At 44.6% G+C, this 24134-nt stretch overlaps 4 protein-coding genes across 13 annotated transcripts; all 4 read right to left on the minus strand.

Annotated features, from left to right (window-relative positions):
• Positions 1–647: 647 nt before the first annotated feature.
• On the minus strand, positions 648–5857 carry LOC133127123 (zinc finger MYM-type protein 1-like). Of its 6 annotated transcripts, none has more exons than XM_061239785.1 (6): positions 5761–5857; positions 4336–4854; positions 3902–3959; positions 1799–3364; positions 1536–1644; positions 648–1375 (listed from the first exon to the last, which is right to left on the minus strand). In XM_061239785.1, exons 2-6 carry the CDS (start codon positions 4820–4822, stop codon positions 848–850), a joined length of 2748 nt encoding a protein of 915 aa, XP_061095769.1. In that variant the 5' UTR covers positions 4823–4854; positions 5761–5857; the 3' UTR covers positions 648–847. The 6 variants fall into 6 exon arrangements, with proteins under 6 accessions (XP_061095769.1, XP_061095768.1, XP_061095771.1 ...); XM_061239784.1 differs by having other exon boundaries at positions 4336–4892; XM_061239787.1 differs by having other exon boundaries at positions 4336–4986; positions 5761–5823.
• A 1686-nt stretch (positions 5858–7543) lies between these two features.
• Positions 7544–10527, minus strand: LOC133127139 (piggyBac transposable element-derived protein 4-like). Its single transcript, XM_061239813.1, has 3 exons — positions 10358–10527; positions 9699–9843; positions 7544–9314 (listed from the first exon to the last, which is right to left on the minus strand). Exons 2-3 carry the CDS (start codon positions 9701–9703, stop codon positions 7589–7591), a joined length of 1731 nt encoding a protein of 576 aa, XP_061095797.1. The 5' UTR covers positions 9704–9843; positions 10358–10527; the 3' UTR covers positions 7544–7588.
• A 628-nt stretch (positions 10528–11155) lies between these two features.
• On the minus strand, positions 11156–18791 carry si:ch211-40k21.5 (uncharacterized protein LOC100332117 homolog). Of its 4 annotated transcripts, none has more exons than XM_061239841.1 (7): positions 18642–18791; positions 17296–17568; positions 15612–15710; positions 15154–15252; positions 13993–14281; positions 12609–13729; positions 11156–12172 (listed from the first exon to the last, which is right to left on the minus strand). In XM_061239841.1, exons 2-6 carry the CDS (start codon positions 17502–17504, stop codon positions 13712–13714), a joined length of 714 nt encoding a protein of 237 aa, XP_061095825.1. In that variant the 5' UTR covers positions 17505–17568; positions 18642–18791; the 3' UTR covers positions 11156–12172; positions 12609–13711. The 4 variants fall into 4 exon arrangements, 3 of the variants coding, with proteins under 3 accessions (XP_061095825.1, XP_061095824.1, XP_061095823.1); XM_061239840.1 differs by having other exon boundaries at positions 12609–13304; positions 13389–14281; XR_009708594.1 differs by having other exon boundaries at positions 12609–14334.
• A 199-nt stretch (positions 18792–18990) lies between these two features.
• LOC133127152 (zinc finger protein 501-like) lies at positions 18991–24037 on the minus strand. 2 transcript variants are annotated; one of them, XM_061239828.1, is made up of 3 exons: positions 24006–24037; positions 22273–22836; positions 18991–22112 (listed from the first exon to the last, which is right to left on the minus strand). In XM_061239828.1, exons 2-3 carry the CDS (start codon positions 22700–22702, stop codon positions 21199–21201), a joined length of 1344 nt encoding a protein of 447 aa, XP_061095812.1. In that variant the 5' UTR covers positions 22703–22836; positions 24006–24037; the 3' UTR covers positions 18991–21198. The 2 variants fall into 2 exon arrangements, with proteins under 2 accessions (XP_061095812.1, XP_061095811.1); XM_061239827.1 differs by lacking the exon at positions 24006–24037 and adding an exon at positions 23782–23928.
• Between the last annotated feature and the right edge of the window lie 97 nt (positions 24038–24134).

Raw genomic sequence — 24134 nt, forward strand, 5'->3', positions numbered from 1 at the left:
TTGCTTTTATTTATTGCATGTGTTTATAATTGTTGCATTATTAGATCGATTATTTACATAATCGATTAGGCTATATGTCCAGAAATATTAAAATGATTATAAATCAAGCTGAAGAAGATGGAATATGTTGGACAATTGTTATGCCCTTTGCTGCAATAATTAAATCACTTATGAATTAAATAATGAATTAATCTTTCATTCATCCTGCCAACATCCCTTACAGGACTATAAAACAAAAGGCTGAGCTGAAACATGAAGGTGTCTCTGTCAGTGGTTCCCAAACTTGGTCCTGGAGTAGCCCTGTGTATGCTGGTTTTCGTTCCAACCACAATTACAATCCAATAAATTTAATAAGCAGTTATTTTTTCATAAATATGTACTTTTCATGTTTAGAGTGATTAACATCTTCCCATTCCCATTTTCATATTGTGCTTACTGTGCTATGGCCTATTACAAACAATGCATTCATTCTGCAGAAAAATTGGCTATGGGACATAGGCTATGTGGACCATCCATAACCAGGGTCACAGGTGTGGGTGGGGGATACGTTTTACTGTTCACCATTACAGTTGGCTGGTGGCCATTTACCTGGGTGGGGCATCACTCACACACCCACACACTCACACAACAAAGCCAAAATTAACATATAATGTACAAAAACATTTATTTTAACAATCCTTAACTTTGGAGGCTAGTAAACTGTACAGGATGAATAATGCAATGTAAAATGTGTCTGATGCTCTTTTGATGGTACCAGAGTCCCAAGTACAAGTAATATGCTAATGCTCAGCAGCCAGTGTATTCAAAGAGCAGTGCCACCCTGTGGCCAAAAAGTGCACCTGCAGGCTTACTTGTACATAAATTCAGCTCTTCTCCCTTCCTGCGCAGCGAATTTCTCAATAACCTTTTGGTTGAAATCAACCACGTCATTCACCATCCTCTGCTCCATGGAGAGCATGGCCAAGGCGTTCAGTCTTTCCCGGGCCACGGTGTTCCTCAAGAAGGCCTTGATCCGTCTCAGGGTCGAGAAGCCCCTCTCGGCCTCCGCAGTGGTCATGGGGGTGGTGATGAGGATCTTCAGCAGGGTCACGGTCTCCGAGAAGGTGTCCTGGAGACCGTTGTCCATGAACAGCCGGAAGAGGGCCAGGGCACGGCGGCAGGCTTTGAAGTCATCGTGGCTGTAGAGGAAGCTGAGCTCGGACTTGAGCTTGCCCTTGTTGAGAACGGGGTAGGCGCTGACGCAGGCGCTGAGTGCAGCCTCGGGAAACGCCCCGCGGTAGTGTGGGAACATCTCCCCGTGCAGCAGGGTGGCACTGACCAGGTGCTTCGTGAAGGAGAAGCGTTCCTTGGCATGTCCCAGCACGGCATCACATACCTATAATAAATTAAATAATTATAATAATTATAATAATAATAATATTAACAACAACAACTTGAGAATGGTGCATACATGCACAAAAACCAAATGTTTGGCCATATCATTCATAACAACCATCAAAATTCTCTGATGTCTCTGTGTCAATATGAACACTCACCTCTGCAGCCAGTATTTCATGTTCCCCTGGACCCAGACACCGCTGCCTCTTCCCCGGCTGCTGAGAGCCACTAACACCGTGTTGCCCACACAGGGTAGGGAGAGAATCTCTGCCGAGGAAAAGGAATAAAGAAAACAAATTCCCAAATGTATGATCTGTGAATAATGGGAGTGAAATTAGCATTGTAAGAAATCGAATTATGTAATAGAATAATATATCATGGGACAACATAGGAACTGAAACGGGGGAGGCAAAGTGGTTACCTGATCTTTTGTATGTCCTCCGTAAACTTGTGGATGCTCCCTTGGAGATGGGCAGAATCCAGAGTCCTTTTCTGGAGCTTAGCGTACAGGATGTCCACATGTGGCATGATGTTGTGGAACAGAGTCAGAAAAAAGTTGAAGTGTACGTCCTCCAGGAGCCTCAGAAATCCGCCCGCTTCCCTGATGGTCGCGGAGTCAAATTCACCCGAGTCTCTGATCGTCTCCAGACACTGGATCAGGTCGTCCTTGCGCTCGAACACAGTGCCGACCGCGCGGCTGTCGAAGTCCCACCTCCCCGCGCCCGCTCTGGGTGTTCGGCGGGCCGCCGTCTTATCGAGCACGCCCGTTCTCTCCGGAGAGCTCGAGAAAAAGCTGGCGAACCCACCGAGGTCGGAGAAGAACTGCCTGACCCTGGTGAGGTGCGAGGTGCCCTGCTGCATGATCAGGTCCAGCCGGTGGGCGTAGCAGTGGACGTAGTGCGCGTTCTCATAGACATCCTGGATCTTCTGCTGTATGCCCCCCGTCGCCCCCCGGGCACCATCGTACGCCTGCGAGATCAGCTTACCCTTCTGGTCCCCCGGGAGCATGAGGGCGAGGCGCTGCAGGAGGGCGGAGGACACGGACTCGGACGTGGCGCTCCGCAGGGGGATCAGCTCAAAGAGCCGCTCCTGGACGTCGTGCGCCTTGTCCAGGAAACGCACCAGCACCACCAGCTGGCATCGCGCGGACGCGTCCATGATCTCATCCGCTTGGATCGACAGAAAATCCGCGCTGCCGATTTCCCCGATTATGTGCTCCTGGAGCACCGCCAGCATGCAGTCCAGCAGCTCGTCCCGCAGCGCGTGGGAGGACCCCGGAAACGCGTGGGAGGACCCCGGAAACCAAGCGCCGTTCCCAAGGTGCTCCGCCAGCACTTCATCCAGTGCGGCGTCGAAATTCACCGATCCCCCGAACACACCGGGGTCTTCAGAGGTCCGCGTCTCACCCCGCCCCCGAACGGCCCGCTCGAAGGCCCCGCACGATTTCACACGGTCTACGATCTTGGATAAGAGGCGCCGGTTCTTCGTAACCTCCTCGTTATGCTTCCTTAAACCGACCCGGTGCCCCTCGTCCAGCTGCGCGGCGATGTTCGGCCTCCCAAACATGGCCAAGCTCAGGTAGTTCTCCATGTGGCTCCTGCTCAGCTCGTGCTTCTTGCATTTGTCCGGGAGATGCTTCAGGTCCGTCACCCCCGAGTGAGTCCAGACCACGTCGCTGCCGGCCGTCTGAAACAGCAGACACGGGAAGCAGTACAGCGCGTTGCTCTCGCCACACCCAGCCAGCCAGGCCTTCTTGTCATACCAGGACCGTGAGAAGGTCCGGGTGTACTGCCGTCCCCGACACCCCGACTGCTGCTTGAGGTTCAGGTCGGGCCGGTCCGGTCCGAGCTCCTTGACCGTCAGCCGGTCGCGCAACGGTCGCCACGGAAACGGAGTCTGCTTCAACGACTTGATTGAATTGTCCTTTAGATCCACTCCTGCTTGGGACACCGTGCTTGTGATCGCCACCTCTGACGTTAAACAAGACCTGAATGGAAAATAACGAAACGGAAATTAAACACGGAAGCAACGGGAAATGTCTAATGCAAATGGGCGAACGACTCCAGTCCCCAACGGGCCAGGATTTAAGAGGGTTACCTGGCCCGCAGTTACAAAGCCCACAAAGCATGAAGGGGTTTAATGTACAGGTGAGACTCACACTGTTTAATGTACAGGTGAGACTCACGCTGTTTAATGTACAGGTGAGACTCACGCTGTTTAATGTACAGGTGAGACTCTGTTTAATGTACAGGTGAGACTCACGCTGTTTAATGTACAGGTGAGACTCTGTTTAATGTACAGGTGAGACACAAACGGCGTCTTCCTCAGTCATAAACAGAAACATGGGCCACACCCAGAAGTATAGAAATACCCTCTGATTAATTACAGTGTGGGGTGTCAACATAATGCAGTTCCTGACAAATCATATCCACACACATAGAACAACGGTACAGAAGCTCTTCCCACAGTGGGCCTGTGTTTGGGTGGGCAGTGTTTTAGGATTCCTGCTCTGTTTCCTCCAGACCTCATAATCCTGCTGTGCTCCTCTGGGTGAACCATCTCAACGAGCAGGTGAAGCTGCCCTGCAACAGGAAAAGAAATCGGACGCAATTAATATAATAACTCTTTGGTTCTAAAAGTCATGCGTATGAAGTTTGTCTGCAGGTTACCTGCAAGGTACATCACAGCTTCCATTAGGTATCGAGTCTACCGTTCTTAAGCTACAGTAGTACCACCATTTTCCCCAGTTTCCACACGAGCTAGTAAACACCTGCATGTGTTCGGACTGTGGGAGTGCCAGAGGAAACCCACACGGACAGGGGCAGACATGCAGACATTCGGCATGAAGGACCCGGTGATAAGGAAAAAAGAGCTCCGCTGTAAATCTAGTAAAATGAGTTCATACTCTTGGAAACTCTTTGGTGTGAAAGGGGTACAAGTAGGAAACCCGTTCTTTACCTGCAGAGCCTTCGCTGGAGATGACGGGAGATCCAGGGTGGGGCGCTTCATGCCGGTTCAGCAGGCAGGAAGTGGACAGGCCCTCTTCCTGTTCCTCGCAGTCTGGAGTTCCATCTTCGTTCAGCCCTCTGGCAGTTTGGTTGATTTTACCTCCCAATACCGGTTCATCATTTTCTTCTTTTTTGCCTTCAACCTCTTCATCTTTCACACCATCCTCCGTCTTCACTTCCTCCCTCTGCCTCTCCCCACCTTCCTCCTTCTCCTCTTCCTTTATGTTGGAGAGAATGAGTTCTTCCTCCCTGCTCATCCCACATCCATTCTTCCCCTCTATACTCTCCTCTGCGTCTTCACTTTTAATCAGACAGGATCTGAGCTCCAGCCCTGTGTAATCTGTGCTGTCCGTCACAGGTTCTGTCTTCATGTCTTCACCTGAAGAGGCGGGGCTTAATGGTCTCGGAGACTGAAGCGCAGATTCAAACTGCTTCATTTGCTTCAGTGAGGCCGGTGAAATCCAACAGTCTAAAGGATGGAGAGGAGAGAGTTGGAGTGAAGATTTTCTGAAACAGGAAGAGAAGAGTTGAGACGCTGTGCAGTCAAATTGATATCTTGTGGCATAAAGAACATAGGTGTCGTTTATGTTGCACTGTTGTCCTGGAGAAGAAAAAAAAAACGCCATTTCGTTCATCATTTCAAGATTGAAATGATGAACGAAAATGGCGTTTTTTTTTTTTTTTTTTTCAGGACAACAGTGCAACATAAACGACACCTATGACACCTATGTATCTTCTAACGTTTTCTGGGGCGTTTTATTTGAAATTCCACATGGCATATTATCACTCAAAGTACCGGCATATGTCATTATCTGTACCGGCATATGTCATTATCTATCTGAAGTGCAATTTATCTCTGGAAGTTTAACTCCGAATTTGCTCATAATTTAACTCCAAATTCATTGGTGCTTTCATTACCTTGTAAACTGATACACAGCAAAGGTCCTTCCGTCATGCCTGTGGTATACGCTCATAGGCTATGGGAATCACATGCATTTTCCGCCGTGCAAAGACAAGATCTCGCAGTGTTTCCCAACCGCTACCTCCAATTCACTACTTCTGCCTACACAAATGCCTTATGATCAGCTTAAATAAAAAACACCCTCCAGCAAAGCCGAAGCTCAGTTCGCCGCTAACCGCACATCAGAGTGGGTCGTTTCGCATCAACTAGAGTCGAACAGATACATTCGGATATGTAGCTTATGCCACATTTCGCATAAAAATGCTACCGCTTACCTAACACATATTTAGGTCTTCAATTACACTAACCAACATGAGAGGGGAAGCAGATCGTATTGGTAGACTGACATTTCACTTACAAAAGCAGAATGTCCAGCATCATAACCATTTACGAATACAAACATGTTTCACTTACAATGATTCCGAGTTTCGCCAGCATAGACTATGGCGCGAAGTTATTTAAAGCTGCAGTTGCAACTCTCTGCGACTGACCCTTTAAAACACTACTTCCGCTTCCCTCAGAGGGTGAAAACGTCACTCGTCACAATAGGTCTTGGAAATCTGACGTCACCCAGGGCAAATCCCATAGACTGTATGGCTAAATCTAAAAAAAAACCTTGCTATGGATTTCAGGATCAAAGCACAATTTCAATTTCACTATGGAAAAAATGAATGGGGGTTCTCACATAACCTCCTGCCACAGTGTGTGATTTAAGCTGCCGTTTGATATTTGGACATTTAATTCGGACTAATTTCTATTTTAATTGAATTCAATTGTCTTCAAAGACGATCATGTATTTTCAGAATATTCTTAGTCGTTTCCCCCAGAAACCATTACAGCATAAAATGCTGAGAAAAATCATTTAAGATTTTTTTTCAGCAGTATAAAGTGAAAAAAAAAAGAAGTATCGTTCACGTTTATGACATGCGTGCTTTTATGGATTTGATTGTTTTTCACTTGTTGATGAACTTATGCACCACTTGTAAGCCGCTTTGGATTCAAAGCATCGGCTAAATGACTAAAATGTAAATTTTTATATTCCACATCCCTCGTACTCTGCACCGCAGCTTTTTATTCACTTATGAAAAGAGCTTCCAAATTTCCACCCCTGACCCAAATGTACCACTGAAAGTTTACCCCTAAGACACACAAAACGAAGGAAACACCTAATATCTCTCACACACTGAACAACCCGAGTGAAACGCCGTTTCCTGTAGGCGTGAAACAGAGATTCTGATTCTGGTTTGGAATGCGCGTTAATGGGCTCCGGAATCGTAGAAAAAGACCAGCATTGCCGGACTTATGCGTGTTCTCGTCATTATGTTACGTTATATTGTATTATGTTATATAATGTCACGTTTAATCACAGCGCAGGATCATGATTAATCCAATTTATAGAGTTATGATCAGATAACCAGCCGCTTATTTGCACTATGTAAAGCGACTCTGAGACAGTCTTCTGCAAAAAGCGCTATGGAAATGAAATTGAGTTAATCCTACACAAGTGCCATAACACCTTTCAGACCAACAATGCCGCCTCTATTACTTGACATGGTAAAATAATCTAGACATACATTTAGGGCTGCCACCCGTCCTAGATTCTCCGGGACTGTCCTGGATTATTGTTGTCTGTCCTGGAAAAAATAATGAAACGAAGTGTCCCGGAATATAAGTATTTTCGAGTTGAATACATTAGTACTGCTTAATGAAATGTAGACCGCGTATCCATTGTTCGTTCCTAAATGTAATGTAACAAATGGTGCTCTAGACGTTATTAACCTTCACGAAATACTCTATTTTTGTAATGAAAGAGGAATTGGCACAAAGCACATCATACCCCCATGGTGCATTCTGGGTAATGATATGAGATGATGGATTAACTGCCAGAAGTGTCATTTGACCATTTCCTCTTCATTTGAATCTGAAAGTGGTCATAGTAACTTCTATGTAGCTATTATACATATATCCATGTTTGTATGGCATCATCCCTGGTGTATGTTACTCTATAAATAAATAAAAATATCTGTTAGGTTACTGTATGAATGGCAAACTGTCACAAAGGAAAATAACTGAAAAGTAGGTTTTGAAATTGCAACATTTATTCATAAAACACTGCACACCACAAGACTTCAAGATTTCTAACATTTCTAACATCAAAAGACCTGGGGTAATACATGCACATCAAAAATAAATAAAAAATAAACTATATACCACAAAAATTGCCTTTTTTTGGGGTCAAGATTTACTTATGCCATTCCTCAAAGCAATTCCTGTCCACGATCAGGCAAAGAGGCACCTGGCACTCGTTGCATTGCCAAGGGGTTAACTGGTAGACGTGCCGAGACTCTCTGCAGTGAATACAGGTCTTGCATCCACTGGAGGCCTTCTGGCTCTGGTCTCGCTGCTGGCTGATGCGCACAGGCATGTGCATACACACTTCCTGGGGAGGAGGGCTTTCGGACGTCCCCCGACAGAGCTGGGCTGTCAGCTCCTCCTGGAACTCTCGGCGAGTCATGGGCTGAAGCGCACTGGCCTGGCGCAGTTCTCTGTGGAGGAGGTAGCCGTTTGTGGCGGCGATGTCCATAAAATGGAAAAACAACGTCCGGTACCAGCGCGCGGTCTTCTTGTGCTCAGTGCGGTACTGGATGAGCTGGTTGAAGAGGTCGAGTCCTCCCATGTTTTCATCGTAGTCCACAATGGCAGCAGGGCATGGAATGGATTCCGTGCTCCAGCTACTGTCCGGATTCCTAACTCGCCTCTGGGCGGTGTGGCCAGAGAAGGCGGCGTGTATCGTGGAACAGAAGGAGAACTCCTGCGAGTCCATCCATTTCACGAACAGCAGGGAGCCATCTCGGATCCACCGGATGGTTCCTCTCGGATGCTTCCTGGTCATCGCATTGCGCCGCGCGCCAGGGTATTCTCCGCCCCTGTAGGGCCCGCAAGCCGCAACACCGAGAGCGTACAGATGCTTGAATAGTCTCGGGCTGGTGTAAAAGTCGTCCACGTACAAATGATACCCAGTCCCAAGGTACGCCGGCGCTATCAGGGACGCCACGGAGCCGAACCCGACGCTCGTGGCCGAAGGGAACGTGGACTTGCCCGTGTACACGAAGAAGTCCACGGCGTAGCCGTTGCTCGAATCGGCCAAGACAAAAAGTCTGAAGCCCCGCCGGACAGGCGTCGCTTCCGTGCACTGCTTCACGCGCGGACGGGCCTGCACGGCCGCCGTGGCCGCCATCCTCTCGTGGACGGACAGGTTCCTCCGCGGATGGTAGAGCGACAGGCAGGCCGCTCTCAGGACCTCCAGCAAGGGTTTCAGTCGAAACAAGCGGTCGTAATCTGCCGTCCCCTCCTTCATGTCGTTCTCCACATCCTCGTCGGGGTCGCTCATTTGTAGGCTACACGAAATGAGTCTGTACCGGTCCCGGGTCATTACCGTGGCCGGGAACGGCACAGAGAACAGGTGGTCCCTTCTCCAGTACGAGTCAATATCGCCAAGTTCAACCAGAGCCGTGTAAAACGTGAGGCCCATGAATTTATGAAATTCCGCGACATCGATGTCCACCCAGGCATATTTTCCGCCCGGGCAAATGTTCCGAGCAGCTTGTTTGTTCGTGTTTCGGCAGAGCGTATCAACTGCATCTCGGCTGAAATACATTTGGAATAACTCCAGAGGGGAATGTGGGTCGGTGGGTCTGAGCTGAGGCCCGGGGGGCCGTGCGGGCAGGAAGCTCTTGGGCAGGGGAGGCGGATCCGGTCTGGCCGTGCTCCGCCAGAACCCGACCGGCTGCGAGGCCGCCCTGTAGGGCCACGGGGACCTGCGTCGTATCACAGAGCCCGCGAGGCGAGGCCGTTTCCCGGATCGCACCCGCCTGCACACTCTCCGCTCCGGAGGGTGGGGGCCGGCAGTCTCCCCGACTGCAGCTGTGCTGGGCTCTGCCGTCTCATGCCAGTCTCCGGCAGGTTCGCTGTAAAGACAAGATTTTTATTTTTGCATTTGTATTTTATTTAGAAAAATTCAAACACAAAACAATTCGAGAGAACCCAAATCAAATAAATCAAACTGAAATCATAAAATAAACTCAGTAGCGGAAGTTGTCGTAAAGCCTGTGCAGTCTTCGTGTTACTAGCCTAGCTCAAATAGCTAGCACAAAAAAATTGTCAGAGCGAGCGATAAAAAAAAACTAAACTAAATATGTATTTTTCCAAAGAAAGAGTATGGGTAAGAGATGGGCAAACAACACTTTAAAACTTTGTTGCCTGTCTGAAGCGCTTCTAACGTAATACCCCTCACCCAAATGTATCACTGAAAGTCTACCAAAGACATAAACAAAAACAAAAAAAGGCAACACCTCATATCTCTTTCACTCTGAACGACCCGGTAAAACTGCAGTTTCGTGTAGGTGTGAATCCCGTTCTGATTGTAAATGCGCTTTAATGGAGTCTGGAATCCACCAAACTTGTCAAGGCATGGGCGGAGAGTTGGTCGCGGAGTTTCTGATGAGAGAAGAGAAAGTTAACGGAGCCGATCTGCAGTGGTAGAGAGTGCAGGTGAGTTTAATGTTCTATGGAGAACAGCGACGCATAGTGGGGGAGGTGGAGTCCACCGTGCGTTTGCCTCTTTCCATTTTTCACGTAATTTACTCTAAGGATATCGTAAGTCTGAGGCTAGTTTTATATACATTTTACAATCACCTGCTATAGGAAACGCGTCATTTGGAGAAAAGGGTTGTACAATTATTTGCTCATGAAAGAAAATAATCCGGGTTTTCTGCGTTTAGCAACGCCGTTAAACGCCATGGAAAGAGTTACTTTGAAAAGGCGATGTAGCCTTTACTCCAATCATGAAAATAACATTGGCTAGTAAATTCATAAACGACTCGCTAGAGTGGTAGCAACTTTTCAGTTTATCAGGCTAATATTATTTGTGTTTTCCTAGCGCAGTCTTCGCTGTAACAAATGTACGACCACCAACAAAGTTGTGAAAGCGAAAAGAGGTTAGCACCATCACCTGTAGTTCGCTGGCCACTTCAGTTTCATTTCCATCTCCCACCGTGAACTATAAACTATATTCACTGACCAAGAGCATCAGTTCGGTGATAAGCAGTAGTCAAGCCGGCTCTCGTAAACCTTCCGCAGCTGATTCTTTCTGCAAGGAAGTGACCGCAAACAGCGCCCGGTTTTTCTCGGAACTGAAAGGTGACCGCCCACCTTTTTTTTTTTTTTAGCGGTCCTGGTTCCAAAAGTTCATTTCCAATTCATTTTATCCGTGGTCAACCTAAACCTTCTAATATTACAATGGAGACTGAAATCACGTTTAGCGCAAATAGTGTTTATTTATTGAAATGCAATCCCAAATCTTGCTGCACCAATGCTCCAGTTTAAAATAGGCTTTACTAGTTTGCCACACAATGTGCTGGACAGGGCAAGATGCTAGACGGCCATTTTCAAGAAAACCTTGAAAATTCTGAATGCTTAATCAGAAAAATAATCTTGTATCTTGTTTCAGAGCCATTTCAAAATTTTATTTTAGAGCATTTATCCTTTACTAAACTAATACTCTTGATAAGAATAATATGCCTCATCATTTTTAGGGCAAGGTCACTTCTTGCAAAGTCAAATTCTCATTGAAGACCAAAGCAAAATAAAAGGCAGGAAGGCCAGAATCTAATTTGACAGGAGGGCATTGGAGCCAAAGAGCAGCCATTCATTCATAAAATCAAGTCACAAAAGAAAGAGTACATCTGTTGAAATTGTTCATATCAAAAATGTTTATTTGTAACATAAAGCATATCATTACTAGTCATACACTCATTTTCATGGAAAAGTATCAGAAAAAAAAAAAAAAAAGTCCAGTCAAGCCTTCGGTCTTACAGCGCTATGGAGTCTGCTCTGGTGAAAGTAATCACTACCAACTGATGCCAGCACCGTTGCATTTTTAATTTTCCAGGATCCAAGTGCAGCATTAGATATTAAAAATACCAATTCAGAATTTAAAACTGGGTTAAACTTTCTGGCACCGTTGGTAATGGAAACCAATTTTAAACCCATACAGAAAGATGTTAAAAACCCCGAGTATAGGACCCGTGGCTCTTTCCAGTCACTTATTATTCCCTTCCCATCTCCTTTCCTTTCTCCTTTTCATACTCCTAGTTCCACCAATCGGGAGAGGCTAGAAAAAGAGGTGAGACATGGGGAGATTGAGAAAACATGAATCATGCAAATAGAAAGTCCTTGCTTCCTTGCTCAAAGGAAGGTTTGGGAGAACGTTTGTGTCTTGAACATTTTCTGAACCTCTTCAGACACCCACCTTTTTGTTTTGCCCGATTTTCATTGTTCTCACTTTTACAAAAGAACAAAACAAAACTTACGCAATGTTGTGAAAATATGAACACCACAACATCCGTTGGCCCAACCCACAGAGAGAAAGAGACCACACTCAGTCATGATAGTAGATTTAGAACTCTTCCCACACTGTGAGCATTGGAATGGGAATCCCCCTGCATGTACCTCCAGGATGTAAAACCCCATAAAAGCATAAAGGGGAATCCATACAATCCAGACAAACCAGTGTTTTAGGGGATGTGGGAGCAGGTGAGGGCCCCTGCAGTGCCTGTGTGGGCCTGTGTTGGGGTGGGGAGTGTTTTAGGGGGTGTGGGGTGCTGATGTGTGCTGCTGGGAAGCAGTGGCTTCTCTTCTCCGTTTCCTCCAGATCTCAGAACCCTGCTGTGCTCCTCTGGGTGCACCTTCTCAACGTGCTGGTGAAGCTTCACTTCTTCCAGGTGAGCGAATGGGCACTGGGAGCATCCAAACACCTCAGACTGCCCTGTAGGAAGAGAAGGACAAGAGATATACTGACATTTACATTTAAAAAAATATATAAATAATATTGGCACCCAACATATGACTCAATATTTCCTATCCTAATTGGGAATGTCCAACTACAGTGCTGTGATAGCCCCCTTCCCGATTCCCTCTATTATTCCATATTGGTCGTATTTACAGTGCCCCCAAATTTAGGAGCTCCTGAAATTTGCTGTGTGGCAGCAGGGGAAAAAAAAAAAAGGTGTAATTGTAACTGGCATATAACAGTGTGCTCAAAGTTTTTCAATTTCACTTGCGCTACTTGGAGAGAATGTTGGTATATTTCACACTAGTTACATGACCAGAGCCGATCAAATGGGACATCTAACGGCTCTAATGGAACACCACGCAGGTTATGATTCTTTACCTGGATTACCATAGGAGATTACCACACTTACCTAACCTGGAGGAGATGACCGGAGATCCTGGGGAGGGTACTCTCGGCTGTTTGAGCAGACAGGAAGTAACTGTTGATGACACGCCCTCATCTTCCTGTGTCCGCAGTGTGGACGTCCCGCCTTCTTTCTGCACTCTTCTTCTTTCATTTTTTTGTTCCATTTTATCTCCATCACTCTCTTTCTTCTTTCCACCCAAATACCTCTGTTGGATAACTGGTCTATATATATATCGCCTTTGAGAGACTACCACACCCAACTTTCCACATGCTGAAAGGAACAAAGACCTTTTGATTTGAAATGAGCATCTAACTGAAATCATTGACTGAAAATCTCAAAAGTTGATACACAGATAATGGTCGTTGAATCCTGACAGTTGAGATCTGCATTCTTTTTTTTCAGCAATTCCGGCTTTGAGCGGAAACCAACGTGGTGAGATCTGGTTTTGTTTCATGGAACACGTGTTTCTTTCAGGTGCGGGTTGCAGCTGACTGTATTTAGCAATTATTTGTCTACAAGTCTCACCTCTATTGCTGGAAGTAGAAGGAACCTCTTTCCTTAGAGCTTGTGCACCTCTTAGAATGTTTATGTTTGGTCTCCTAAAATCCTGAATCTTTTGATGAGATCAGCCAAGTCAGTTCTGCCTCTCCCAGTGTCCATCTTCCAGCTGTGCCCCTCTGAGGGCAAGGTATTCTCCCCCTTTTATTTTAAGCAGATAAAATTACATTACATTACATTACAAGCCTTCCTTGACTTGGATGGCTTATTCTCACCGACACTTACAGGGAGTCAAGATGGTGGAGTTTGGGGGGTTGATGCTTCTGCCGCGGTCTTGGATTCTGCCTTACAGCTGCTCTGGCCATTTTCCCATTTTCCCATCAATGATTTCAGATTCATCTGCCTTCTGGTCTTTGGAACTTTCATTTCAGTTTCGGGGGTTGTTTTGTGAGACACACGCTGAGGTTCGGCACTTCCTTTCATTATTTTCTTTTGTGACTGGTACTTGTCCATGTCTGTAAACTTGAAGGAAGTTGAACCCGTCTGTAGATTCTAGAAGTTGAACCTGTCGATTCACAATTCTTGTGAATTGTCCATCTTCATAAAGGTTAATCCACCAGGTTGCTCTGCCCATCAAAGGATTTGTCAATTTAATTGATAATTGATATTTTAGATAAAAATTAATAAATCAAATCAAATACATTTATTTTACATGTTGGATAAGTGAAGGGTTTTAACAGTTGATGCGCTTGTGTTCGGAAATCAGAGTGCCGAACGTTAAGTGAGGCTGTTAAAATAGCTGGATTCAGAAATTGACCACGTTTCACCTTAACCTTCACTTCCCCGACACCTCAACCACTTCAACTTTCACACCATCCACCCACTTCACCTCCACAGTGTCCCTCATCCCTCCATCCTCCTCCTCTTCCTTTATGTTGGAGAGAATGAGTTCTTCCTCCCTGCTCATCCCACATCCATTCTTCCTCTCTATACTCTCCTCTGCGTCTTCACTTTTAATCAGACAGGATCTGAGCTCCAGCCCTGTGTAATCTGTGCTGTCCGTCACAGGTTCTGTCTTCATGTCTTCACCTGAAGAGGCGGGGCTTAATGGTCTCGGAGACTGAGGCCCAGATTCAAACTGGACATTTGCTTCAGTGAGGCCGGTGAAATCCAACAGTCTAAAGGGAGGGAATGATGGAGAGCAGAGAGTTGGTCATGGAGCGAAGCGTTTCTGAGAACAGAAGAGAGTTAAAGACCCTGTGCCATGAGAAGTCATATCATTGGCATTAAAGCGGGGGAAAAGCGGAACATGTGAACACTGGCTCAGTTTTCTGCCTACTTTCAGAGTATGCATTCCAATTTCCTAACACTTTTATTTTATGAAAGAAGTTATGGTCCTTCAGAAATGCTAAATCGTCCAGGACTACATCACCACCGCTTTGTGTATAACTTTGAAACTTCTAAGATGTCTTGGTACGTTTTGATAGTTTCAAAGAGAAACTTCATTCACAATAAAACATACTTTGATGGCTTCCTGCATCAGTGCCACTTGGTGTATGGTCTCCAAACTAGTAAATATCTGGTTAAGAACAGCCACAAGGAAAATGTCAAATTGATCATATAATCAAAAAAAAAAATTAAGTTGGGTCTGGCCAGAAAAGTGTTAGATATTCAAGAAAGTAGATGGAAAGGTAGAAAGTTTTCAATCAAAATGAATATGTTCTTCAAAAGGTATAAGAGGCCTAACCTACAGTATGTATGCCTTAGCATCAGTTCAACCAGGACCTCAATTTACAATGGTGCGACATTTGGACAGAATAATGTCTCCTCAAAATAATGCAACACAATTTACCAATAAAGTGCTTGATACAATTCCCTGGAAGCGACTTATTTTCTTTCTTCAGTCTCATTCTGAAGAGGCAGTGACATTAAAGCACTCCACATTAATATGCAACATTGTAGTTTTTGGCATTCTGTGCCCTAGTGGCAAGAGCTGCAAATTGCAGCAAATGTGGGTGGTTGGAATATTTCTTTAATTCTGAATACTCACCGATCTGGAGAAAGTGATTCGGTGCTGGACCCCGCAGGGGCAGGAGTCTTGTGTCTCTTCTGCCTTCGTGTTTTGGAGGTCGGTAGGCTACTTTCATAGCTACAGTGACAAGTAATAAGCATGTTCAGAGTTGTTATATGAGTCTACTAATTGCAAAAACATTCAAACGAAAATCAAAATGTCATCGCTGATATACTGGGGAAACAACTTGAGAAACTACATATTCCTGAAGTCTCACGGAAGAACAGTGGACAAATTATTTAGAAAATAACAGTAGTCACTTGCTCTGCAATTCAGAAATATGATCAAATATTTGCTGTCCAGGTAACAGTATTGATCCACATAAACATCCTCGTAGCCTGCTTCTACATAACTTACTTTTGATAGTACCTGGGTGAAAATCCATGTGCTCTGTAAACGTGGGTGGCTGGAATATTTCTTTAGTTCTGAATACTCACCGATCTGGAGAAAGTGATTCGGTGCTGGACCCCGCAGGGGCTGAAGTCGTGTGTCTCTTCTGCCTTTGTGTTTTGGAGGTCAGTAGGCTACTTTCATAGCTATAACGACAAGTAAAAAGCGTGTTCAGAGTGGTCATATGAGCCACAACTAGTGTTTCAAAAGGGTAAATTCCCAGAAGCAAATCTGGGTTCAAATATATATATGTTTTCAGTATTGGGGGAGGGGGTGGTACACAACAGCAATTCTAGATGTTCCGGCATGTTCTCCAGTCCATTCCATTCTGGTCCTGGAGTTTCTTTGTTTCCACCAATTACCCTGGCTAAATGAAACCGTCTGTACACAACAACATTGTTTCACTCGTAGATTAGATCCCAGAAAATATTTAATACAGGGGCATAAACACAGTTTTTTTTTTTGGGGGGGGGGGGCACATTGGCTCAGGTGGTAAAAGCAGTTGTCTGGCAGTCAATTCTATTCCCGCTCTGGGTGTGTCGAAGTGTTAAGACTACCTAACATTAAGGGAATGCTCCTGGCGAGCTGGTTGGTGCCTGGCATGGCAGTCAGTGGCCGTTGGTGTGCGAGTGCGTGTATGAATGGGTGAATGAGAAGCATCACTATAGATAAAGGCACTATATAAAATCCCAACCATTTACCATTTACAGTTCAGAGTTCAGAATTTCAACTTTTATTTCCTGGTATACACCTAGATGTGTTAAACTACTTATAACATAGCACGTTTGGTATCAGACCACCCAATTTTTAGGTGAGCGAAAGTATTGGAACAGAGAGTATTTAAGTAAATCAAAATATCCCCTGCTTTCAATAACTACATCAAGCCTGCGACCTGTTGACATCAAAGTTCACGATTAAGTAAATATCTAGCTAATAAGCTGTATCAAAATCTTGGTTATGGATACGTCTTCCAATTAATCGCCCTATTACTGCAGTTAAGAACTACTGCGGGATGCAGCAAAGGTTCAAAGTTCAGTGGCAGTGATCTGTGTTCGGTTCCTTCCAAGAGTCGTTGCACTAGATCCCATTCGCGGCATATTTTGGAAACGGCTACATTTACAGTGATTTTAAAAGGCCTACACACAGAATATAAATATTTAATCCAAATAATCTCAATTGAAACAGGCGAGATGGTGCTCTTTTAACAAAGTTAATATTGTAATATAAAAATAATGTCAAAACTGAATTTTAAATTGTATTTACATAATTTATACGATGTGGTGTAGCTAGCTAATGTAACTTTAACGTAAGCTTGTCAGCACCCCCCAAACGTTGTAACGTTAGCTAGTCAACACACTATTAACATGAATGACTAGTGCAAACTAGCTAGCCAGCGTTATTGTAAATCCTATTACTATAACGTTAGTTAGCTAGCAAACCAGTTTCACAACAGGCCAGGTAGGATTTAACGTTTCATCGTTTCATGTAAAGTTATCAATCCAGTCTTATCCTCCCGTTTGAAAATTTGAAAAAAGCCCAATCCACTGTGTCTGGTTAGATTTGGCATTACAGTCCCAAACACAACACGGTTTCGGCATAGTTAACTAATTTAGCTAACTCTAGCTCTGGTTCAGTCTATTTTGTAAGTAATGTTACTTTTACTTCGTTCCGCCGCTGAGTGGCCACTCGGAAGTATCTTAGCGACCTGTTTATAAACCGTCTTTGGCTTACCTGTCTAGAAGAAATCGAGCCAGATCCGCATCCCTCCGAAATCCCTTTCGGTCCCGCAGTGTTCTCCATCTCGGAAAATTCGCACCAATGTTCACCCTTGTCTTCCCCCGAGATTTGTCGCTACGCACACGACACATCGGTCTGATTTTCTTTGGTTTAACTACAGGAGATGTAGGATCTGAGGATCGCTTGCTGGTGGACTCCGCCATGGTTGATGTTGCTTCTGCAAGGTTTATGCTCTTCCATGTTTCAGTATAAGCCCCCCGTCATTGGCTGTGGCAATTAGAACCAATTTTCAACCAATAAGCTTGAATTATTGTACAGCTGTACAATGTTTTGGTACATAGTGTCGGTGCGTCAACTGTATATTTTGAAATCCGAATTTAAAGGAGTAACATGGTGGTTGATTGTGACACTTGCCAGTTGTCTTCATGTAACAACAAATCAAATGTGCAGTTTTTTTGTTTTTTTTTAATTCAGTCATCTACATGTATGTTAAAACGTATTTTTCTAAGCCTAAATTTCCCAATATAAAAGTTCACCCGAACCGTCTGGGCGCCATAATGAGAACTGTTAATTAGATTGACAGACCACTTTTTACACATTGTTCTTTGAACATAGGACGATACATTTAAAACGCTTACTTCTCCAAAACTAAAGAACGGACATATGTAATACTTGAATCGTGTTTCTTGAATGCCCTCTTGTGCAAATTGCATGTAAAAACATAGAAAGTGTGACCAACCATCATGTTACTACTTTAATGACAATAAAAACAGGCAGAGGGTGAGTCAACATGTCAGAGAGCCTTTTCCAAGGATAGGAAGGGATTTACAATACTAAAATCTTACTATTGTATATTTAACATTAAGAAACTGAAAAATGCCATACAAACTAAAAGTGGACGCCGTTGCTCACAGGAGATTGTTTGGCGTTTTATAGCAAAATAGGATTTCTATACGGCTAAAAGGAGACGCTCGTGACAACCCAGTGCAAATATAATGTGGTTAAATATTGTAGGTACGCATGGGAAGTATTACTAGGTGTAAATGGGAGCAGAGATCGCCAGTGCATCACGGACATGACGAGGGCATGGTTATTTTCTAATATTTCCAAGGTAAAACATCCTGCGTTGGTATGGCTTTTAACCAGAGTTGCTTCTATAAAAGCAACTGTCATCCAGCTGTAAACGGATTGCATGTAGCCAGCTAATCAGTGTAAGACGTTTATGATGTAGCTAATATCATTCAAACATGTTTGCAAGTTGGGAAATAATAATAAATAATAATAAACTTTATTTATCGAGCACCTTATCGTGTTACATGTATGTGGACCCTAACACTCACCACGAGACATCATGTACGACTAGGAACTGCGGTTGGTATCAAAGTGCCTATTCAGCGCATCTTCAAAAAAGGAATCCTAAAAAAATGACAAATACAAATATTGTATTTGATCTGAGCTCCGTAGTACCGTAGTTACTTCCGAAAACACAGGCAAAGCCCCAAACTAACAGTGGGAGACGCTTCCGTAAACCAATTACTTCTGGAAACAATTGGGTCCTTCTGGTTTTCAGAATAAAAGCACATGCTGCTCATTTTAAAGATAAATACTGATTTTTACAACTCTGAAATGCTTTTCAATGACAAACATGTCAAATACACGCGCCAAGTAACAGTACAAATGATTCTGAAGAAGAAAACAAAAGTACTTTTAATATTACATAAAAATGACTCAAATTGCGTTTATTTATTGTTATTAAATACCGAAAACAGAATCTCACAATAATTTTCTCACAGTTCTCAGCTTCTCTCCTTTGGCCGAATACAGTTAATTTTCCATGACAGGCCTATATAAAACAGTGTTTTGCAAGGCTTTGTCTTACATTTAATAGGTGCCCCCAAATGTTACATGACATTAATGGCATTTGGCAGACGCTCTTATCCAGAGCGACATACAGTTGATTTAGACTAAGCAGGAGACAACCCTCCCCTGGAGCAATGCAGGGTTAAGGGCCTGCGCAGATCGTATTGTGGCTACATCGGGGATTGAACCACCAACCTTGTGTGTCCCAGTAATGTACCTTAATCACTACGCTACAGGCCACCATTTTGTGCCCCTAATCCAGCTCATAAAGAGGTTTTGAAAGTTGTCCGGCAACCCACAGACAATAATGATGTCCTCAATAACATATCACTTTCAGCATCTTTTGGGCAAGGCTATTTCATGCACAGGCAAATTTTCATTGGGTACGAAGGTGATCAAAAGCAGAAAAGCCAAAACCAAATTGGACATGAGGGCACCAAAGCCAAAAAGCAGGATGTAAAATCACTCATGCATTCATGAAATCGAAAGTAAAAAAAGAGCATACAGTGGTATAACTGTTCACATCAAGCCTGTTTATTTATAACGTAAAACATAATCGCTAACTCCAGCAAGATGATGTAGTGCAGGCCATGGGATTACCGTGGGAAAATGCTGCCAAAAGTGCCACCTGGATGTACAGTGAAAAAAACATGAATTTCCCAGAACAGGGATAGGCCACTTTCATCTCCTCAAGTGGATACCAAAGCCAGACAGAATATAAATTGACATGTAAATGGATGCACTTCCTTTTTTTCTTTTGAGACCAAAATGCAGCGCTGCCACAGCAAAGGCAGTATGACTGTAGAGTAAATCCAGTGCTAGAAAAGTCTGGCTTTACATGAGAAAAGCACACTACGGCGACCGTCTGGTGAAAGTCATGAACTCAAACCAAGAACAGATGCCAACAATCTTGCAAAGTGCAGCATTAGACATGATCAAAGATAATGATACACATTCATTGACTTTAAAACTGGTTTGCTCTTTCTGGCACAGTTAGTAGCTAATTTTAGAACTACACTCAATGAGCACTTTATTAGGTAGACCTGGACATCAGCTTGTAAATGCAAATGTTTAATCAGCCAATCATGTGGCAGCAATTAAATGCATAAAAGCCTGCAGACAAGAGGATCAGCTGTGTTTCTGACGAAATGTCAGAATGGTGAATATCTCAGAAACTGCTGACCTCCTGGGATTTTGATGCAATACAGTCTCTAGAGTTTGCAAAAAACAAAAAACATCCAATGAGCAGCAGTTCTACAGGCAAAAATGTGGTGTGGAGAGAGGTCCGTGGAAAAGGGCCAGACTGGTCAAAGCTGACAGGAAGGTGACAGTGACTCAAATAACCTCACATTACAGCAGTGGTGTGCAGAAGAGCATCTCTGAACACACATTGAATCATAACTCTAAGTGAAGAGGCTACAGCAGTAGATGTATAAAACATAAGTCTAATAAATACCCAATAAAGTGCTCACTGAGTGTACACAACAGGGGTCAGAATGGGACCACAGACAAACACTACTCAGGAAATCTATGGGTCATTCTTTTCCCTTGTAGAACGCCAGGCCTATAGTCCAGGTGGTGTGGGCCCAACAGCTTAGGGAAAGGGATCATTCCTGGTATTGCCATAGTTAATGGGTCATCAGCTGTGTGACTAAGCCCTCGTATGCAATATCACTGATGGGGCATCAGCTGTGTGACTGAGCTCCCCTATGCAATATCACTGATGGGGCATCAGCTGTGTGACTGAGCTCTCCTATGCAATATCACTGATGGGGCATCAGCTGGCTGGACTGAGCTCTCCTATGCAATATCACTGATGGGGCATCAGCTGGCTGGACTGAGCTCTCCTATGCAATATCACTGATGCGTCATCAGCTGGCTGGACTGAGCTCTCCTATGCAATATCACTGATGGGGCATCAGCTCTGTGACTGAGCTCCCCTATGCAATATCACTGATGGGGCATCAGCTGTATGACTGAGGTCTCTTATGCAATATCACTGATGGGTCATCAACTGACTGATCAATCGATTCCATTCTAGGAGCTGGGGTGTGAGAACTGTTCTGTACAATTATGCTGGTGATTAATCAAAGCAGTAGACTCTTTAAATCCCATCCCACACTGGAAACAGCAGAATGGGTAATACCCTGTATGAACTCTTTGGTGCATTTTCAGTTTCGCGGAAGATTTGAAGCTCTTCCCACACTTGGAGCAGTGGTGTGGCTGCTCTCCTGTATGAGTCCGCTGGTGTACTCTCAGATTATGGGGCTGATTGAAGCTCTTCCCACACTGGGAGCAGTGGTATGGGCGCTCCCCCGTGTGAGTTTTCTGATGTGCAGTCAGACCACTTAAGAAACTAAATTTCTTCCCACATTGGGAACAGTGGTACGGGCGCTCTCCTGTATGAATCCGCTGGTGTACTCTCAGACAACGCAAGTAACTGAAGCTCTTCCCACACTGGGAACAGTTGTATGGGAGATCTCCTGTATGAATCTGTTTGTGTACTCCCAGACTGCTTGACTGATTGAAGCTCTTCCCACACTGGGTGCAGTGGTAAGGGCGCTCTCCTGTATGAGTCCGCTGGTGTGACGCAAGACTGCTCGAGTGACTGAAGCTCCTACCGCACTCTGAACACTGATAGGGACATTCCCCTGTGTGAATTCGCTGATGTATTGTCAAGTTTGACTTACGCCTGAAGCTCTTCCCACAGTGGGAGCAGGTGTGAGCCCCTGCAGTGCCTGTGTGGGCCTGTGTTGGGGTGGGGAGTGCTTTAGGGGGTGTGGGGTGCTGATGTGTGCTGCTGGGAGACAGTGGCTTCTCTTCTCCGTTTCCTCCAGATCTCAGAACCCTGCTGTGCTCCTCTGGGTGCACCTTCTCAACGTGCTGGTGAAGCTTCACTTCTTCCAGGTGAGCGAATGGGCACTGGGAGCAGGCAAACACCTGAGACTGAACTGTAGGAAGAGAAGACAAACACATACATATCAGCATTCCCATAACTCACAGAACAGATTAAAAAAAGAAATACATGAGAAGTAGTACATGGGCCAAGGCGTGAGAACAACAATAAAACAATTACTTGGTTTCCCTCAAGTAAAGATACACCTGAATTACCTTCACTGGAGGAGATGACCGGAGATCCAGGGGAGGATACTCTAGGCTGTTTGAAAAGACAGGAAGTGACTGTAGATAGCGAGCCATCCTCTTCCTGTTTGATGCAGACTGCCATTTCTTCTTTCCTCAGCCCCATGTCAGTTTGGGTGGATTTTGGAATCATTTTATCGCTCTCCATCCATTCATCACTCAGATCTTCTTCTTTCCATTCGTATCCCACAACCTCTTCATATTTCACACCATCCTCCGTCTTCACCTCCTCCCTCTGCCTCTCCCCACCTTCCTCCTCCTCTTCCTTTATGTTGGAGAGAATGAGTTCTTCCTCCCTGCTCATCCCACATCCATTCTTCCTCTCTATACTCTCCTCTGCGTCTTCACTTTTAATCAAACAGGATCTGAGGTCCAGCCCTGTGTAATCTGTGCTGTCCATCACAGGTTCTGTCTTCACCTGGACAGGCGGGGCTTAAAGCTCTTAGACAGGTAAGCACAGATTCTGATTGGGTATTTGCTTCAGCGAGCCGCAGGATGGATGGAGAATACAGTTGGTCATGGAGTGAAGAGTTTCTGAGAAGAGGAGAGATTGAAAGTTAAATTAACATTTTAAGTTACAAAGGCCATAAGAAAGCACCTGTTCTGATTTCACACCCATTTCATTCATTCGAGGCCTATATCCTGAAAGAAACAAAGTTCTTGTAACAGAAAGCATCGCGAAAGTATGTGACGTTATAAAGTGACCTGCACGAACAGAACCGTGCTAAATAAATGACAAATGTCACGTAATCACGCAAGATAATCATGTTACTTTCACTCTGACGTATTTCTGTCTTCAAAGTTCGTCTCAATCGTGTGCTGCGAAATCATCAGTGAGGGGCTGATGCGTAACCAGGCAACGAGGCATTAAGTCAACTGACTTCGGTTTCGCACACAGCCTAATATTTTGGTGCTACCGGTTAAAAAGGTTTACTTGACGACAAGTTACGGATACCGACAGGACACAAAAAGCAAACAGCCTTTTTTGTGGAAATACACTGTTCAAAAGTCTCGCCTCATCAGCTAGCAGCTATTGGCAGCTGTCTTAACATGGAAAATGCCCACACTGTCTTCAAGACCGGAGCGCTGTCGTGTTGGTCCATTTAACCAACAGACAATGCTTCTAAAAAAAAACATCCAGCTGTAAACAAATTGATTCTAAATACGAGCGTCTGGTAATTGGCGATATGTACTAATCATGATATTATAGAATAAAATTTTCTCATATTCCATTAACCAAACTATTGAAGTGCTTCAGACGAAGCAGAAAAAGATATGGAGGGCCGATTTCATCGACACAGATGAAACTTAGTCATGGACTGGACCATAGTTCAAGGAGAATCTCCATTCAAAACTGAATTTAATCAAAGGCGTCAACAAGCTCATATTGTCATGTCTGCAAGTTAAGACAGACGACACGCGTATGGGTAATAAGAGACTACGACATACGGCACAGACAGGACAGCATGCACAACTCACCAATCGCCGGAGAACGTCCGACGGATGTAAAAATATATATATGACAGTGGCTCAAAACAGCCGCAAGTGCTTCCTCACGGCGTTAACTCTACGTCACAATCCGCCACGCAAATACTAATAATAAACACCGTCAGAGGTCCTACGAGCAGCGAGGGTTGCTTTTTATTCGTTGGATTTGGTTGGCGGCTTGCTTAATACTTTAAATGGCATACACCGCCACCTACTGCGCAGGAGTGTGATCCTGTTCCTCTGAGGGGCTGGCTGGACCGCGTGAAGAGCTTTCCATTCTAGGAGCTGTTTGTGTTTATTTTCTGAATGTAGCGGTTCTAACAACCAATGCCCTTGTTAAAATG

Source organism: Conger conger, chromosome 4 (genome assembly GCF_963514075.1).
Source record: "Conger conger chromosome 4, fConCon1.1, whole genome shotgun sequence".
In the NCBI taxonomy this organism is placed as follows: Eukaryota; Metazoa; Chordata; class Actinopteri; order Anguilliformes; family Congridae; genus Conger; species Conger conger.

Bases quoted from the DNA above. Each gene is read 5' to 3' on its own strand.
- si:ch211-40k21.5 (XM_061239840.1), bottom strand. From the start codon at position 17,504: ATGGCGGAGTCCACCAGCAAGCGATCCTCAGATCCTACATCTCCTGTA. The intron at 15,253-15,611 runs GTGAGTATTCAG...TTGTCACTGTAG, and splicing joins GAATCACTTTCTCCAGATCG to CTATGAAAGTAGCCTACCGA. The intron at 14,282-15,153 runs GTGAGTATTCAG...CCCTCCCTTTAG, and splicing joins GAATCACTTTCTCCAGATCG to ACTGTTGGATTTCACCGGCC.
- LOC133127123 (XM_061239785.1), bottom strand. From the start codon at position 4,822: ATGAAGCAGTTTGAATCTGCGCTTCAGTCTCCGAGACCATTAAGCCCC. The intron at 3,960-4,335 runs GTAAAGAACGGG...TTCCTGTTGCAG, and splicing joins CTCCAGCGAAGGCTCTGCAG to GGCAGCTTCACCTGCTCGTT. The intron at 1,645-1,798 runs GTAACCACTTTG...TTTCCTCGGCAG, and splicing joins GAGGACATACAAAAGATCAG to AGATTCTCTCCCTACCCTGT.
- LOC133127152 (XM_061239828.1), bottom strand. From the start codon at position 22,702: ATGGACAGCACAGATTACACAGGGCTGGACCTCAGATCCTGTTTGATT. The intron at 22,113-22,272 runs GTAATTCAGGTG...CTCTTCCTACAG, and splicing joins GGTCATCTCCTCCAGTGAAG to TTCAGTCTCAGGTGTTTGCC.